Source organism: Pararge aegeria, chromosome 11 (genome assembly GCF_905163445.1).
Source record: "Pararge aegeria chromosome 11, ilParAegt1.1, whole genome shotgun sequence".
In the NCBI taxonomy this organism is placed as follows: Eukaryota; Metazoa; Arthropoda; class Insecta; order Lepidoptera; family Nymphalidae; genus Pararge; species Pararge aegeria.
The window spans coordinates 9662803-9682824 of record NC_053190.1 but is presented as its reverse complement, the minus strand read 5'-3'; the positions used below and the strand labels follow the sequence as shown (position 1 = coordinate 9682824).

Sequence of the window (20022 nt, the reverse complement as noted above, 5' to 3'; positions counted from 1 at the left end):
GAAGCAAATACGTCTTAACAGCATCACTCAACGATATTCACAGGCTTTGTCAGGAAACAATAATATCTCAAGCTATTTTCTCGACAGAATTCCACTTAGAACAATGACTTTGTGCTTAAATATTTTTTTCTTAGTAAACTTAGTAATTTTTAATTATTCTTGGTAGACTAGGAATGACACTTGCATGTAATTTTTATTATTTTCATCACATATTCCTATTACCAAATGTACCAGGGGGCATAGTTGTTCTTAACCGGAACAAAATATTTAATGGCTAGACCACTGAATCAAACTTCTAGTTCGAGACGCATTTACTTAAACGAAACGAAGCATTTACTACAAACTAAATCGAATAAATAACAAAGGAGAAGGGGTTGTATTTTTGTTTGTGTAGATATCATCGATAGACCTGCTAGTCCGTTCTTAGAATTATTTTCGTGTTAAAATTAAGTAGGTACTAGATTATGTTATAAAAAGGTTATTTTTGAGAAAAACTTTATAACATTAGCATACGTAGTTACAGTGGGTGAAAATGCCGGCCGCAACTATATAGTTTGTCTTTAAATAGAATTGTTACATAAGACATTAAATATTCATAGTGTTTGTTTATTTGGTACATAAGACTAATGGGTTGACTTTTATGATTCTATGAGACAAGATTATTAATGAATCTATAGTAAAACCGCACGTAACTCAAGAATTCTAGTTTCTTTTGCATCAAAATACAAAGTCAAGTCTGTTTGTTTGTAGTGACTCTACCACCGTTTCGTAAGGCAGGCCGTACCAAAAAAAAAACCGGCAAGAAACTCGCCAGTCGTTCTTTTCAAACATTACTAATTTGCAATCTAACATTCACCTTTACCTATCTTTGGGTTGAGTACACATTTTTTTATTATTATTTGGAATACAGTCGAAGGTATAAACTAACCAAATACGGTTAATCACCGACGTAATGTCAAGGGGACGTATAGTTTCGACATAAGGACGCTGATACTAGCCCCTATATAAACATAAGAAGCCAAACAAAAGGATGATTTGTTACAATAAACTCAAAATGAACGCAAGTGCTGTTGGTTTTTATTTTTTACTCCTAATTGGTGAGTCCTTCTAAATTATTTTTATATGCCTATTAGCGTATTCGTCTCATAATAACGCCATTAAAGTTTAAAAAAATATTTTCTTTATTTGGTTTCCGTGCTACTTATTTATTTTACGGACAATTATGCAAGTCTTGTAGTGAATCCAAAGTCCCTGTTTAACTTTTTATAGTATTGTTATTTTTTTATTATTTATTTAGAAATTAATTACACTGAAATATAGAAGATAACCTTTACACATATAACTAGATGACTCGATGAGTTCGTTACCGGCCATCAAATGAATAGGTAATAATTAGTTGGCAAAAATATATTTATACGGTAATTTTCTTTTTTTAATTCAAAAAAATACTCAAATCGGTCCAACTTTTTGCAAGCCCTTGCAAGAGGCACTTACGTTAATTCATTTTGATTGATATTATGATAGATAGTTTACCTACTCGCTATTAAAATATCAAATTTTTTACAGTTCTATATAAAAATAAAATTATTCTTTCGGCCCATGATATTAATTAACTAAATTACGAGCACAAACGTGAAACCTCGAATTGATTGCTTACTTGCCGGGTGACATTCTTCTTTTATCAAAATTTCTCTTCGGAACGCAATATCCTCTTTTTGCTTTTATACAAACTTGTTTTTATTTGGCAATAATTTATTTGCAGTAAGCCAGAAACTGCTATACCGTCTTCCGGTATTCTCGGTTATACATGCTGTCATTTTTAGTGTCACAAATGCAGCCCTTTAATCTATGCGATCTATTTATTATGTCGCACGGCAATATTCAAATATTTTTTTTTAATTATGGAGAGAGTTTTTTAAACTTTAATGCAATTGTACAACTACTCTCTCAACTTATCGAATTAAATATTCGAATCTAAGTAATATTTTCGGCGGCACATTGCAGTTATCGATGTAGATTTACATGGGGAACTGCTAAATGCCGCCCGCCCGCGCAACAGCTTCGCGTTTCTCACACTCTTTATAGGGTGATTGTAATAATTATTATTTATTAAAGGTGTTGGTATAAAATGTCCAACTTATCACTGTATTTTTTGTACAAAATTAAGGATTGATACGCTGTTGTGAACCATATTATAACATTAAATCAACTTACATTTAAATTATTTAGCTACTCGTTATCTTTCATGATTTCCACGGTCTCTACAAATAAAAGCTTCTTACTGCAGAGATTATATAGATTCGTCAGAGCTACTAAATAGATTTAGTTTATACTCGTAAACCAATTAGTTTTATTAGAATACAGGTACGTATGTAATATACATAGAGGCTGAATGAAATTGTAATTAAATTTCAATTAGTGATATATTCTGCCAGCGCTCAACCTCGTTGCCGCTGGTTTTTCACATTGTAGTATTTTAGGTAACTAGGTTATCTTGCATCCCAGTTCGTGTAGATAAAATCAACAAATACGAAATTGTATCGACATTGCGCATTTTTGTATCCGAATTGTTTGCATTAAAAATATTTCTAATAGGGAGTTGCCTTTTTTCATCATTTCAAATGAAAACAGGACCTGTGTCAGTGTTTTCGATATCTATGAAATATTAAGCGTATGTCCATTGTTATACCACCCGAAAGGTGGTTAGCATATCTATAGAAGTACTGAAGTAAATATGTAGGATAATCTATCTTTTATATCGACGTACCTACCAAGTACTTTAATTATGTGGACGGAACCATGCCTCGGCGCGCGTTGTTATTTCCGATTATTATTACTGACGCATGACAATTATAATCTGTAGTTATCTTAGAGTAAAAGATGGCCAACCCGCATTAGAACAGAGTTGTACGGAGTTTTGTTATCCTCTGATACAGCCGGAACTAGGAACATTATAGATATACAGATACATTCTTCGTGAATAGGACAATAGGAGATCTTTAAAAAAATTCGTTCTCTTTATTAGCTACTTTACTTTTCATATCAGAGAACGTCTGTACCGACAACTGCTGATAAACTTATTAGACAACACTAAATCAAAAATAAGATTAATATGGCCAAGACGTACCAGAGAATTTGAACGGCCACTTTTCGTCTTGAAAATTAAACCATTTGTCTCATTTGTCATGTGCATGAGTTGAGCGGTGCCTAGCGGTTAGGCTAGGAATTCAATGCACGGCTGACGAAGCCCTTAACGTACCTCTAACTTTTCGGAGTTATGTGCGTTCAAAGCAGTTATAAATATCACTTGCTTTAACGGTGAAGATAAACATATTGAAGTAACCTACATACCTGAGAGATTCGAATCCGCACTTGGCCAGCGTGGTGGACTACGGCCTGAACTCTTCTCATTCTGACGGGAGACGTGCCTTTAAAATGGCCGGTAATCGGTTGATAATGAAAAGTTTTCTCATTATTTTATGTGAACTAAGTGTACTCACTATTTTGTAACTTTTTCAGCTATATCCACGGGTTACGATCGTGAAGTGAAACTAAGATTTTATCATGCGTGAGTATCTCTAAGATTATGAAAAGCGTCCTAGCCGGAACTCTAATTAGGTACACGAACATTTTGTGCTGCTGCCAATGCAACAATACACATTGTGACAATCTTGTGAAATTTTAAGTAAACTTTTTATGCCATTGTATGTGATGATTATTACCTGAAAGAAGAAAGTTTAAAATCTCAAGTTATATTATTGCTGACAGCTAACATATTAAATTAATGTCCGACAGACGTTCTGATAACTATTCATTGTTCTTAGGGATAATTTATTTTACAGAAAATTCTTAATTATAAATGTCAAAATAATTCTGAGATGGGCTCAAGAATTTTTTAATTAATGTTTACTTAGAAATACTTCTCACATTCCAAGAAAAAACTTTCATTTCATATTATTAATATATTTTCATTCATATTATATTAAAAAAATATTGATAATAATTAGAAAACAATTATTACCAAAATGGCAAACTAGCAACTAGTAGCAAAGAACCTCGTCATTAGCCACAGAAGATACAATCTCGACTACTGATACTTACAAGAGTGTCCTGTCAGCTATTCTTAACGATTTTTTTTACTACACCACAAGTTCTCCCTCGCATGCAATCTCACTATGCAGTAAGTTGATGCAGTCTAAGATAGTAGCTGGCTAACCTTTTAGGAATATAATCGATGCAGTTGTAATAAACCCCTACCGGCAGTTGTATTATTCCCCTAACCGACATCGTACAGGAACGCTAAATCGCTTGGCGACACTTATTTGTCAGTAACGTGCCACGACCGAAAACTAGCTACAACGACTTAAGCAGATCAGATCAGAGATAATTCAGAAAATATAAATTCCTAATTATCCTTGCCGTGCGGAAACAGAACCTTGACCTCTTCTCATAAGTGTGCTCATCACTGCACCTGGGAGGTCGTAAAAACCATTTGTAGATACCGGTCTTAATTGCGTTAAAGTAAAGTTATAAGTAGTATCGAGTCCAAGTAAGGAAATAATTGAGCTAAACTAAACTAACTATGGACGTTGGACCGATGGACATTGGGATTTAATGGTACTGGAATGGGTAACTCGCATTGGGTAATTTGAAGTAAAATAAAAAAAAAAACTTTTTCTACGCCTGTACCCAGTATTGGGCACAAGGTCTGAAGCTGAAGATGTACTTACAGTAATTATTTTTTCAGTTCATTTGAAAAATATACCGAGCTGCCGTTAAATGAGGCCGATAAAATGTTACACACATCATGGTATAATCGTAATCGCACCACGGTGATATTCTGTCACGGATTCACAGGTATGCAATTTATAATAAAGTACCTACATTAAACAAAGTGCTTTCACTTTGCTTATTTGTATATTACTACTAATTAATACTTACACTTTGCAAGGATGGTTTTTGATATAATAATGGAGATTCATTGATGAGCTTGAAGAAGTAACTATGATAGTTCGAGTCAAATGATGTCCGTATTATACCTGTAACAAACCGAAAAATTCTTAACTTGATTTGATATTGAAAAATACTGAGCAAAAATATACAAAACGTAACTGGTACTAAGAGTATGTTTAGGGCTGTCACGCGCGAGACGCTGCCGGCACCATTTAATTAAATTTACAAGTCTTTTATATTGAGTTAAACAATATAGTACAAAAAGAAGAAAACATTGAAACAAACGAGTAAGAAATATTAAGCCACACATGACATTGAGCTTTAGCCAATCCTTTAGATAATCCATTTGTTTCCAGGTTTTCCAACTGGTCCTGCTGTGACGGGAATTATAACAGCGTACCTTGAACAAGAAGAAAGCAACGTGGCGTTACTCAATTGGGAGTATTTAGCGTCTTCACCAACTCCGGGCCTCGCAACTTCATATGTGAATTGGGCGGCTCCAAATGCCAGACAGGTAAACAATGTTATATTGAAAATGTTGTTTTATGCACCGTTCCTAGTTACAAAGCTGCCTGTGGGTGAGTTATGAAGCGAAGACTTGGCAAATTTATCAGATGTAGAGAAGACCCTCCTAAGTAAAAAGACCAACATATTAAGGTAAAATAACCTGTGTTTTTTTGTTTTTTTCAGTAGGTAAATTTAATTAAATTATTTTCTCCACAGCTCTGAAATTCCCTGATCTTTAAGCTAGTAGATAAGGTTAGATGCATTTCCATTGTCGTCCTAACCTGTATCCCAGCAAGCCCTCATTTGGGAGACAATTATATACACCTATTTCGCCACAGGTATTTTTGCCACAGTCTCTTACTTTTTCCAAACGGCTTCTCACTCTTGCTCTCGGTCTAAAAAGCTAGAAAGCTGTACATTTTATATCATTTGTATTATTTTGGATACTTTCGGTTTTATCCTGTTGTATGTTCTAAATACCAAATATAATACAAATATTGAATGCTATTATTTTAATTATCTTTTTAAAAAATTTTTTGTTCATCTTTTTTACTAGTGTAGACATTAGACGAATTAACTGGGTCTCTGTTGTACGATGAAAAAAGTCACCATGTATTATAATCAGTCGATATATGGCAATAGGTAGGTACCTACACTTAAAAGGCAATAGGTTTTCATATTACAAGGTCTCAGTTAAGGGTAAACCACTAGTTTGAAGTATCGACAGGTGAATTTATTGATCTTTACCCCGCATGTACCTATATCGACCGTCAAACACTAGTCCACCTGCTGGTAGTGCCCGCATGCTGTCTCATATAATGTTATCGACCAATAAAAAATCTGCCTTAGGCTATAAAATTGTGTATATACTTCATCGGTATACAGTGGCGGCGGACGTGGTAAACTGTACTTCAACTGGCGGAACAGTTTACCACGTCTGTTAAAAAAAAAGATAGTTACAAAATTACAAATAAAATTAACGTAAATTTTTGGGAGTTTTGTGTAATATTTATTCAGTACATATATAGTTTTTCATATTTCTAAATACATATTTCAACCATCATATTTTCATATCATTATCTATATATTTTATCATCATACGAGTGTCATATCTTTGAACTCGGGACAAATTTTTCTCAATTCATACATAGGTATAAAATGGCTTTTATATATTGCTCCAACTTTAAATGGTGAAGATAGTGATAGAAACTTGTTTTTTTATCTTGTATGTAACATGTTCAACATCATCATCATCAAATCAACCGACTGATGTCCACTGCTGGACATAGGTTTTTTTAGGGCGTTTCAAACTCCACGATTCTGGGCTGCTTGTATCCAGCGGCTCCCCGCGACTCGTTTGATTTTGTCGGTCCACTTGGTTGGGGGTCGATCAACGCTAAGGACTGCCACTGTAATGGGATCTCCGAGCTATGTGCCCCGCCCATTGCTACTTCAGCTTCGCGACTCGTTGAGCTATGTCGGTAACTCTAGTTCTTCTACGGATCTCCTCATTTCTGATTTGATCACGTAGAGATACTCCTAACATAGCTGTTTCCATCGCCCGCTGTGTGATTCTGAGCCTTCTTATGAGACCCAAAGGCCCATGTAGTAAAGTTTACCTTATAAAATAATTATCTTAGACTATCCCGATTTCGTAACACCTTTCACTAGCACTCTCAAATGATTCAGTGTCAATATGTAACACTGGGAAATCCAAAGAATGGATATCTAGCCTTGTCATGGAAATTTTATTGCGAAAGGTACCTAATAAGGTACCTATGTGTGTCAAACATAAACATTTATATTGCATCACTGGTTACCGCAACGATTTTAAATTAATGAGTCTCCGTGATACTATTACCAGAATAACATTACTCTCATTCTTGGTGCAGTGACTTAAAAATAAGGATCGAGAAAAGCTTTCTTATTTATTATTTATTTTCAACGGCCGATTGACGCAGTGGGCAGTGACCCTGCTTTCTGATTCCAAGACCGTGGGCTCGACTCCCACAACTGGAAAACGTGTGATGAACATGAATGTTTTACAGTGACTGAGTCTTTATTGTAAGTATTTATATATATTATTCATAAACTATTCATCAGTTATCATAGTACCCATTACTTACTTGGGGATAGATGGCGATGTGTGTAATGTCGTAGTATATTTATTTATATAGTAGGTACATGACTAACCAAATCTCCAGACTCCTTGGAAAACCCAAAAAATCCAAATGAGATTGGGTTGCGTCGTTTTATTTCAGTTCCTATAGCCATCTTCCGGCTCCATTTCATAACAATAATAATTTCCTTGACTGATTTCGGCCATGGTGGTCAATCTCCAGAGATATTCACCAACTGCGCGGGAGAAATCAAAGTGAACACGAGTGTGCGCAAACATAGACACCAGTCTTTATTCTCTTACTCTCATAGTCTGATGGAATGGCAGCACCGACACGACCAGAAAGAAATCAGGCCAAGGTCCAACCAGTTTAAGTGTTCTCCGAGGCTCGGGGGGAATCACCGCCAATTTCCCCAACCCTGGTATCATAAATTTCTTGTTAAAAAAACTCAATACTATTCTCTGACTTGGGTATCGGAGCCAGGACCTCGCGATCTGCAGTCGAACAAACTAAAAAACTAGACCAATGAACCAGTTAATCATAATAATAAATAAATTACATTGTCGTCCGATTTGCGTGCAGCAGGAAATTGCAGCTCAATTGACAACCGGGATTCGGGAAGAGGGTTAAATTAAACTTGCATTATTTGATTATAGACATACCGCACAGGGACTGATGAAACTAATTAAGTAGTCATCATCATATCAACATATAACCGGCCTACTAGGGCACGGGTCTCCTCCCACAAAGAAGGGGTTAAGGCCGTAGTCCACCATACTGGTCTAGTGCGGATTCGTGGACTTCACACACCTTTGGGAACGATATGGAGAACTTTCAGGCATACAGGTTTCCTCACGATTTTCACCTTTCAAGCAAGTGATATATTAAGTACTTAAAACGCACATAACTTAGAAAAGTAAGAGAATTCGAACTCGGCCCCCCGAAAGTGAAGTCGAGTCCTATCCTCTGGGCTAGCACCGCTTCTATTCCGCTATCACCGCTGAAACTAATTAAACCTTTCGCAATTTTGTTTATATTTCCTTTGTTTATAGACATAAATACCAAAATGTGTTCATCCTATCGCGTTAACAAAAGCTTAATTACAGAATAAAAAATGTTTGGATTTTGAACGTAGCCAATTAGTTAACGGCTGACTAGCTGACGCCAGAAATCGTGGATTTTATGGATTTTTCATTACTTTATTGAAATTAGGACTGCGCACAATTTTATTTAGAGGTGAATATTTTATAGGCTGTCTGCAGGATTTAGCAGCCGCCAGTTTATTTATGACAAAAAAGGTTTGTAATTTATTTCTACTTATTCTTTATATTAAATCACTTCATTCATTTTCATACATTTTTCATTTTATTATTACTAGATGTTTGTCTTACTAAGACCTTGCGTTATAACAACGAAGAAACCTACATCGGTTTCAATTACAACAATGATAAATAAATAATAACTAGGTACTGCAAATCTCTGCAAGGAAACTTTTTCGAGGCTTTAAATTATTATTATATATTTATTGTTGGTTTAAGTTATTTTGTAATACACAAAAGTTACAAGTTTTGTAACGAAGCCATTTTTGACACAGACTTCGTAACAAAAAAATACCTTTCGGCAATTACCAAATTTAATTTAAAATAAAGTATACTACTCGCGAACCCGCTGGCGTATGGATATGGAAGATTTTGATGGCCTTGGGGTACTTTGGACACGCCTAGCCACAAAAAAGATTTCCTGGAAAAAAAGAGGGAGGCCTTTTCCCGTATTTCTAAATTTTATAATATTTTAAGCAAAAGTAAGTTAATCATTATAAAAAAGTCGAAAAATAACAAAAAAAAAATCAAATATTAAAAAAAAAGAAGCAAACACACATTTAGGGGTAGTCTCAAATGAATAATAATACAAATCCTCACTACCCATTTATTAATATATTGATATTTGTTTTAGCTTGGTGCTAGACTAGTGGACACATTCTCTCTTCTCTCGGATGCTGGACTCGATATTAGTAAAACACATCTCATCGGCCATTCACTCGGAGCTCAGATTTGGGGCATAGCTGGCTTTAAATTACGACAGAGGGGGATACAGCTACCATGGTAAATTAACATTTTTATATTTATCTAGATGTTGCCAGCGATGTTGTTTTTTTTGGTTTTTAATAATTCGCGGGAATCTGGGATAAAAGTTTTTGATGTCCGTCTGCAGGATTCACGCTATGCATTACTAAGCTAAGATCGGTTTAAGTATAAAGCCGTGCATATGAAACATAGTCTAATTTCATTAAATCTCCTCAAATGTCTATCTCGAATTATATATGTACCAAATTTTATCTTGATCTCAGGCCAGTGGTTAGTGGTAGCATACCAACGAACATACACACTTTCGCATTGATAATATTAGTACGGATTTATGAAAGTTTAATTTATGTTACGATTTGTAGGACCTTCCGCTAAACGTACTTTCTACAAATAAAAATATCAAGTTAAATTTGGACTGTTACTAGAGCACATTTTTTCATCTCTACAAGTTTATCTTAAAATGCAACACCATCTTGCGATGATGCAGTCCATAGTAGTAAAGGGTAACCCGTTAGGGGTACGGCAGTTAAAGTAAACCCATAAAGTCAAAGTCAAAGTCAAAGTCAAAAATATGTTTATTCAAGGCCCACAGGTGGCACTTTTGATGCGTACATAAGAATTACACGGTAGTGAGATGATGGCGATAACCACATTAGTAAACTTAAAACTAAAGCTACGAGGGTTCCAAACGCGTCCCGGTCTAAGAAGAAGCCCACAACAAACTTAGCCGGGTGTTTTTTTTTTTTTTTTTGTTATCACCATCTCACAATATTATTCGCGTATACGCGATATAGTTTATACGCGACATATTACCAGAACTTGGCCGCACGTCTTGGGCGGTAGGCTTGGTGTAACAAGGCAAGCAGCCACGGCCAAAGCATCCCACCAGACTGAACAAGAAAAAATCAGATATTATAAATTCCTAAAACGCCCCCATCGTGTATCGAACCCTGGATCTCGGGAAAAGCTAAATAATTATAATTTACTGGAAAAGGCATATGGATTGATTTTATGTAAATGTATATGGTATGATGATGATTTGATTCCAGCCATTCATTTATTTACTCTTTATTTATATACTCTTTATTTGTAACCACATCGAGTTTAGAAAAACAAAAAAAAAAGAATATCCCTTATTCTTATCCTTAAGCCACTAAGTAGCGATCTCTGCCTTAGGATTAGGAAAACTAAGAAGAAACAAAAAAGGTGGGGTACACTGTTAAAAACATTCATATGAATAACTACATTGATTGATTCTTGCGTGCTATTTTGACAATTAAAATAGCGGAGCGGTTAAAACAAATATTCAAATCTCTTTCGTCACTTTTAAAATGTTTCTGTTATATTTTAAGGATAACAGGTGTTGATCCTGCGGCTGTGGGCTTTGAGACTAAAGCTCCCAGTCATAAGCTGAGTCCGGCCTCAGCTCTCTATGTGGACGTAATTCACACAGATCCAAGCAAATATGGCTTACGGACTTCGTCGGGCACTGTGGACTTCTGGGCGAATTACAGGGCTATTGGGCCCGTTAGGCAACCTGGGTGTGGAAATCAACCGTCCCCAGCATTTTCTCCTGAAGGTAAAATGATAAACTTACGCTACTGGAACCCTTAATTTTTTTTAAAGTAATAATTGGAAAACGATCGCATAGAAACAGAGCATCACATCGCAATTAACACGTCCTACAAAGTGCCCTCCGTCCTCCATCAACCTGAGGTTTAGGTATTATGCCTCATGTGCTTGTAATTCCACTAGCAAACACGCTGTTCTAACTAGACTAAAGCAATGCTGTTTGGCAGCAGAAATGAGCAGGAGGTAGTTCTTCCCGGGCGAACTCTGTCACAAAACACTCTATTTAGGTACTAATTAGGGTTTTTCTTTTAAGAAAAGAATAGGTAAGTGTCAACCCCCTTACTTATGAGAGCACTTATAGGTAAGGGGGCATAATGAGCAAGACATAACAGTTATAATGAGACGTAACTAAGTACCTATCCACCAGAAAATATATTTCAATATTTTTTAGTTACGCGGTCATCGTATCATAGTTATTGACATCGCATGCATACAGGGTATGTACAGGGTATGCAGACGATGTAAAATACAGAAATTCTCCAGGACGATTTATAAAAAACTTTAGGTAGGCTATTTATATCTCCAACAATAACTCCCTGATGACATTCGACGATCTAAATACGTTGTGATTTTTAAAAGTCGTGTAAGGAGGAACTATTGGTCACTATAAACATGTTAATATTATATGTATATGTATGTGTATTTATGCATATATATTATACTAGCCGTTTCCAGCCCGCTTTGCTGGGCGAATTGAAAAAGGAAATAAATTACATTTTATGTTTCATTTTTATTTTATTTTTTCATATTTTTATTATTCTCCTTTTTTTTTATTTTTGTATGAACATAAATAGGCCCCGCGGATAGAACTGTAAGCATCGATATTGTTTAGACTTACTCAAATTCCAAATTCCATCGATTTAGCCTGTATCTTTCATACAGGTGATTTTTCTCACTAATATTCATTGTAACTTTCAATGTGCAATCATTATAACATTTCCGTGCCTTTCTTCCAAAAATTAATAATAATTGACATGAAGAAAAAAATTTGAAATGAGCATTGAAAGTTTAAGTTAAAGTCATTGCAAGTCTCATATGTAAAGTTGAAATCTGTCTAGGTTCAAGTGCGACGAATTTTCTGTTAACTAAAATTTTCTCCGTGACATCAATTTTTTATAGATATATATTTTTTATAGATTTTTTATAGATTGTGCATGTTTTTTTATGAATTCTATTGGAATAAGTAACTAAATTTCTTTTCCACATCTCATGTGCTTGGAAATGCATTCATTTTAATCTGTTACATTTCCGCGATCCCGCAATAAAAGAATTCGTCGGTTATGTAGTCTGCAAAAGTAAAATAAATGTAAAATTCTTAGTCCGTTGATTGGATAGCTACATGTAAAGTTAAGTTTTTGAAACCTCTCAATGACTTTTTCTCCGCTGCCAAAAAGACGATTGTTGTAAGGAAATACACGAATATCCCTACATACACGAAGATCCCCACCAAATTTGGAGTCTGTAGAAGTTACAGGTTAGAAATAAAAAATTTCGATTTTAACACCCACCCCCGCAATTCCTGTCGGAAGTAGACTTTATTGAAATCCATTTTGAGATGTTCTTTATGTGAATAATAAAAGATTCCTACCATATTTAGAATTTTTAGAAGCTATATTTCGAAATTGAAATTTTTTATTGTTAACACCCACCCCCGCGAACCTTATTGGAGGTGATTCATTGTAAAATCCGTTCGAAGATCATTTTTATATTACATATAGAACACTCTCACTAAATTTGGAGTCTATAGGAGCTATAGCTTGGAAATTGAAAATTTTCATTGTTAACGCCCCCGCAATCTTCTTTGGGGTGGGATATCGTAAAATTTGTTCATAAATCATTTTTACATCACTTATAGAAAATTCCTACAAAATTTGGAGCTTGTAGGAGCTTTAGCTGGAAAATTAAAAATATTAATTGTTAATACCCACCCCCGCAACCCCCTGTGGGGTGAGCTATCGTAAAATTCGTTCATAGCCTATTTCTACACCTCTTACAGAAGATTCCTACCAAATTTGAAGTCTATAGGAGCTATAGTTTAAAAACGGGAATTGTTCATTGTTAACGCCCCCGCAATCCCCTTTGGGGAATGAATTTCTTAAAATCTATTCATAGCTGACCTCTACATAGCAAAAGTAATATTCCTACCAAGTTTCACGTTTCTAAGTCTTATGGTTCCCGAGATTTCGTGGTGAGTGACTATATAGATGGGAATTCTTCGATTATCATCGAAATTTTTAACTTTTTATCGGGCTTTTTTAAAATTTTCTTACATACAAAACTTTCTCCTGACAATTCTGAAGATAAAAAAAAAGCCCAATTGGTCCAGCCGTTCTCCACTACCGTGAGTAGATTCTTAGCTGAATGTAAAAAACCATAATCCGTTTAATACACTCTGTTGAAATCCATGAAAACAAAAGAATCAAGAGAAAATGCTTATCTTTTGTTTTTATTAGCGGGATAAATGTTCATACAAGTAAAACAGCAATAAAAAAATGAAGGAATGTTGGAATTCAAAAAATAGATAGCCATAAACCATCTAGGAAAAATTTCGCATCGAATGGTGGTAGTTTCATGTCGATACGATCAGTGGTTTAGGCGTGATTGAGCCTCAAACGAAGACCATTTTCATTATATATATATATAGATTTATATAAATATTTATACATATTATATTAAGTACATTTATTATTTTATTTCATTATTTATGTATATGATATTTTTTTTTATATAGAATTGCGATTTCCCGTCTCTCATTGCCTTACTCCAATAGTTAAGGTAGCCTGGAAGGGATCACTTTTAGTGATAAGGCCGCCTTTTGCATTTAATTTATGTTAATGTAACTGTTCCTGTGTGTGTTTCCTTTATTATGCAATTAAGTTGTTTAAATAAAATAAGTAATAACTACCCTTAAGTTTTTAATGAATCGTGCTGCAGATTTTCTCCATTTTATATCATCTGCATACCCTGTGCATACCGTGTATGCACGCCACTGGTTACTGACTGATCGGTGAATAACGTTGTTAGAAATCCAGCATAATTTTCCGAATATATTTTTCGGAAATCGGAGTTACGTATGTTTAAATATTAGTGAAAAAACGTCGTCAGAAATCCTGCGTGCCTGAGAATTATCCATAATGTTGTGTAAGACTTATGAGCTGTGAAGTCTGCCAAACCGTACCTATTCGGCTGGCGTTTGCTCTTCTCATTCCGACAGGAGACCCGTGCTTTTTAGTAAGCCGGTAAAAGGTTGATTATATTAATGATGTTACAGGTGGCAAAAAATACATAACTTATTATATTAAATATTTATGTTATGAATTATTCATCCTAACCATTGTACCAATTATTCTCTCATGAAACCTCCAATTGTGACATGTGTCCCAGCAATTAATGCTCACTGGGAATTACGTATGATGCCCAAGACCAGAAATAGAAACAAAAGTAAATTTTAAATAAGTTTTAAATTATTTTTCAGATTTATGTAATCACAATAGAAGTTGGAAGCTATTAGCGGACGCGATCAAATATCCAGGAACAATAATTGGATCGTATGCGAAGAACTATAAAGTATGGAAACACTATTCGAAGGAGGAAAGGGTTGCTGAGACTTTGCTTTTAGGAAAATACAACACAAATGCGTATGTTTTCTTAAATTTACACATTTTTATGAATAATGATTACATACACTTTGACAAAGAACATTTTAAACTGCCAACGGGATTACAATTAACTGTTAAATAAATTGAAATTCTTGCAAATAACCCGCTTTTAAAAATTCATTTTAAGATAAGTCTTTGCAAGTATGTAAAGATGAAGAAAAACTGTTATTCTTATATGAAAATCGAATGATTTAGTGTGTATAGATGGCATAAATTGTTGCTTATAAAATTTGGAAACAAATTTTAAGAAAAGAAAATATTAATTAATTTCAGACGTCCAGGAAATTATTACTTCGTGACAAATTCAGAATCACCCTACGGTCTCAAAACAGATGGACTTTAAAATAATTAATTAGCTTTATTTTATTGTAATATACTTACTAATTAAATTATTAAATAAAGATTATTAAATAAAGAAAATGTAATTTACTGTACGTTTTTCGAAACTGTTGTAATTATTAGAACCCAATGAAAATGTATAGTAGGTTTCTTAGATTGCTTTTGAACGTGTCCCACGTTTGATTAATTTTCTTGAGGAATTCATTTTGTTCGGTACGTAGTAGGTAGGTAACAGAAACACCTATTTTCCTAATGTCAGCTATGGAATCAAACATTATTTAAGTACCGAGTAGAATTTACCTTTTTCTCCCAGGGCTATCCAATAATCGACATTTATGTACCTAGAAATATACCTTATTTTCATTATAGAAGATATCTTAGTTATGCGAGTTTTCAATATAGCATTTTCATTACAAATATTTGAGACAATCTGTTCCAATTCAATAAATATTGGCTATCAATTTGTCGGCAAAGTAAAGACAGAGTTATTTATTATTCATAGCTATCCGTCGAGGATACATTTACATTTTTATCTAATTCCACATCTGCAGAACTCTATTTAGCCATTTATTCAATATCAGACGTGAATGACTCATCAGAAATTGACAAATTAATCATTCTTTGAAGTTTCTGGCGGAATTTCGCCCCAATCATTAAAGCACTCAGAGGCGATAGCTTTCTTGATGCGAATGCCAAATGGATTTTCAATGACTATTAAGAAATATTAAACCCGCGGAAGGCTTAATCTCTTTCTCTTGAGCCTAGAGCTTAGGTAAATAAAAATAGTATTTATATAAAAAGTTTGTTGCAAACTTTTTAAAACTCACGCCTGTTATATATACAAAGGAATTTAATGGGCAGTTAATACGCATGTATAGCACCCGATGCGAAAGTTATATCTTAATGATAACAGGTAGGTTTTTAAATTGAAGCAGGATTTTAGATACAAATTCAAATTCATATTTATGTATGCCTAACACAGGCACTTATGAAACTTTCATACATATATGTCTCCATTATTGCGGTTGATGATGATAACTACATTAACATTCGTTAACTTAAAACGATAGCTAGAAAGGAGCAAAATTACCTTTCAATGTTAGTGTTTGAATAATACGTCAACCATGGTAAAATGATGGGTTTAATAGCATGATCCTTCAGCGGTTACATTTGAAACACAGAGTTTTCCACATTATAATTTAACCTTAGGAACGGCTAAAATACATACTTTCAGCAACATTCTTACCGCAACTACTTTAAAATTCGCTTAACTCTACAAAACTTGCTTGGCTAGAGACCCAACTTAAACGCTGGCAGCAAAGACAAAGAACGCATTTATTTTCCATTACCTTGTAATGGTGATATTAAAACGGTAATGTTGTAATTTAGAGCGATTTATTTTGTTTTTGTTGGGCGTCCCAATTATGCGTGCTATGAACGCCTCCGATGATTGTGTAGATAAAATTTACGTTGCCTTTTAAAATAGGCGGAACGTGGCTGAAGTCGTTCGCAACATCTGTTTGACAATTTACGCTTTTAATAATGGCCGACGGTGCCTTTGAATCGGTCGCGCACGAATTAACAGCGGGCTAAATTAAAGCCTTCAAAACTTTTTGCGGGGCAGACGGCCCGATGCTCCCAGTGTGCTCGCACTGCCCTTTTTAACACCGCCGGCAAGGGTTTAAAGAAATTAGAACCAGTTCAAATGGACTTCACGAGAGCTTCTAGTTAAGTTTACGTGGTGGTCAAAGAAAGCAATTAACTTTTTTTAATTATAAAGTAGCTTTGCCTACCTTGGCCTTTGAAAAAGGACGCTTTTCATTGACAGCGTGAACTTTTTTCACGACATGGAAAATCTACGGCAGTTATTACGTTAATTAAAAATTACGAAATTCGTTCGTGATGACTCGATAAAATTGTTAAATTTTTTTGTTTTAGCCATTCACTAATGTTTTCATCGGCAAGAAATGTTCTTGGACATTTTTTTTATAATTGACAGATCAATCGATTATATTTATATATTTTACTATGACGAAGATTTTAGTCGAGTTTAAAAAAAAAATGGACTATAAATAAAGCAGAGTCCTACAAAGTGCCGCCGCTACGAGTATGTCCATCTACCCGAGGCTTAGGCGTTAATCTCGAGTTGAATACAGCAATACTGTTTGGCGACAGAAATGAGCATAGCGGGAGTACTTTCCCGGAAGGTTTCTGTCACAAAAAGCTCTACTGCTACTAAAATAGTTGTAATAAAAAAATACTCTAGGATTATAGTATTCCATTATCGCCTCCCTTCAGAGATTTTTATCAAGTTTCTGATTGACGACTTTAATTGCTTTCAAAGGCACGGATGTCTGTTCGCCAAACTCCTAAATGCAAGCGGGTTTTATTAATTAACTTGCATTAAATACTCCTACCCAGTGGCGTGCACTCCATACATGCACGAAAGCACTGCATACACTAACATTGATACATAACTCGAATAGGAGGAGAATTTGTGCCGTTTTATGCAATTTTGCTGGTGTATGCATACCCTGGTAAGAAACCCAATGGACGCCACTGCTCCTACCTATCAACTTTTTCCCCAAACCGGAAATCGAATTAACCCTCGTGATCTGTAGATGACATACTCGTACTAACACATTATGGACAGTAAACAAAGAACGCAAGATATTACTTACTTTTTACTTGATAATAAATATTCTAAAAACATACATAATGTATCAACAATTAATATAGTATGGCGCACTTAAGCGTTTAGTTGGAACAAGTAAGTCAGCCATCGTTGGCTAGTAATTACTATGGGTTGCTTTTGAGTAGCAATCATTGTCATAATTTATGCAAACCGCATATGGCGTACCATGGCAAATGATATTGTAGTTTAAGTAGGCATAACTTGTTAAATATTAAAAAGGCTTTCAGTTAAGCCTACGAAGCTTTCAGCGAGGTAAAATATTTTACTAAGAATACCTATTTTCTAGTATAGGCACTTAGAGTCATTTTTTCACGTGGTGAACCACTATGGTGATGATTATACGGTTGATTTCCAATATGCGGCCACCGACTATGCTTTTTTGCTTTTTACATAAGGTCTTTGTTATTTAATCAGGGTTTAAACTTTTTATAGGTAGGTACCTCGTTTTCAGCTTATAAATTATATGATTCTCTATATTATCGTTTTTAGGTTTTTTTTAATAATAACATTTTATTTTTCTCGTTGACGGTTTTAAGTTTTTATACTTTTATTTCGTAGAAAATACACTGATAAGTGGGGCTAAGTTTATGCTTTCATATCATGACACCGGAGGTAATATTTAATTTACTCTTTTCATCATCATCATCATCATCAAATCAACCGATTGACGTCCACTGCTGGACATAGGTCTTTTGTAGGGCGTTACCAACTCCACATATCTGGGCCGCTTGTATCCAGCGGCTTCCCGCGACTCGTTTAATGTTTGTCCACCTGGTTGGGGGTTTTACACTTGTAACATCGAGGTTTCTATAAAATTGATGAAGTTCTTAATGAAAAGGTTGCCTACAACATACACTAAAGTTGGAAACTTGGTAGCCTGTCTGGAAGCAAGCCACCCTGTTTTCATCTCACATGTAATGATTGTTGCTGCTATAATGGGACAGTGCAGTGTTTATTGGATTCCACAGTAAGTCACTTGAGTCGCATTTATACATGTAGGTACTTTAACTTTTGGAATGTAATATCAAAATTTTCAACAGAAAGATTCGGGCAATAAATATGTATTATAATTTGTATGGTCGTTGGAGCCGTGGAATATCGTGATATTGGAACTGCGTGTAGCACGAAATAATTTCATACTATAATTTTGATATAGTTTGACATACAACAAGGGGTAATTTATAATGGAATGATTTTAGTTTAGCAATCCGAGTTGGAAAAATTTTTATTGCTATTTAATTTGACCGTAGGAAATATAATTAAAATAGTAACTAACTTTTAATATTATATTGGGTTAGTCATTATTATTTATTAGGCCATGGTATTTTTGAAAATACATCGATTAGAAAGTTTCCCAAAGACATCCTTATTGATGAAAATACAACGTCACTCGCTCTATCTCGTTTCGATCTCGGATTTGATATAAGTTAATTAAGATTTTTATGATATAGCTTTAAATATCAATTTTGCCAAGGGACGAGAACAAAAGTTTAATAATACATTGATATTAAGAAGATATAATCTGTTTTCAAATCTCGATGCTCTGATAAATCGATACCACGGTAGCGGTTCCCGAGCTGTGGCTAAAAGTAAACTTAATGTCTGCAAACTTATTGACCTACGTTATTCATTCTAAAGCGGATATAAATTAGCGACCGTTGCTTTATTGAACTTCCACTTGCGTTGCATTGCATTTGATTATTAAAAAGCTAACTTTTCCAGAACTTTTCAGAGAAGGCTCCCGTTATACGAATGATAAAATTTAATGCTTTTAGCGGGATGTATAAGAGTTTTCAGGCTGCCAAAAAAGACGGAGTTTGTCAATTAGATGCTTTTTTATGTATGGTTATTTCGCCAAGCAGCATTGTTGCAATGCTGTGTCCGGATCACAGCATTGCAATTCTGAAGGGCGTGGGTGCCGGTGTAATAACAGGTACGAGGCCCATGAGGCTTGACACCTTATGCCTCACGTTGATGGACACGCTTTGCGGAACATGTTCCTTGCATTCCCTGCGAAGTGTAGGTCTATTTAT

At 34.8% G+C, this 20022-nt stretch overlaps 1 protein-coding gene across 1 annotated transcript; it reads left to right on the top strand.

Annotated features, from left to right (window-relative positions):
* Positions 1–1030: 1030 nt before the first annotated feature.
* Positions 1031–15298, top strand: LOC120627584 (phospholipase A1-like). The gene is made up of 8 exons (XM_039895593.1): positions 1031–1097; positions 3520–3568; positions 4748–4857; positions 5310–5467; positions 9534–9682; positions 11017–11243; positions 14772–14934; positions 15229–15298. Exons 1-8 carry the CDS (start codon positions 1031–1033, stop codon positions 15296–15298), a joined length of 993 nt encoding a protein of 330 aa, XP_039751527.1.
* The last annotated feature ends 4724 nt before the right edge of the window (positions 15299–20022 follow it).

What these genes read in the sequence shown, in the direction of transcription:
- LOC120627584 (XM_039895593.1), top strand. Translation starts at nt 1,031, where the DNA reads ATGATTTGTTACAATAAACTCAAAATGAACGCAAGTGCTGTTGGTTTT. An exon ending in AAACTAAGATTTTATCATGC is followed by an intron (nt 3,569 to 4,747) that starts GTGAGTATCTCT and finishes TTATTTTTTCAG; the next exon opens with TTCATTTGAAAAATATACCG. An exon ending in CCCAGCATTTTCTCCTGAAG is followed by an intron (nt 11,244 to 14,771) that starts GTAAAATGATAA and finishes ATTATTTTTCAG; the next exon opens with ATTTATGTAATCACAATAGA.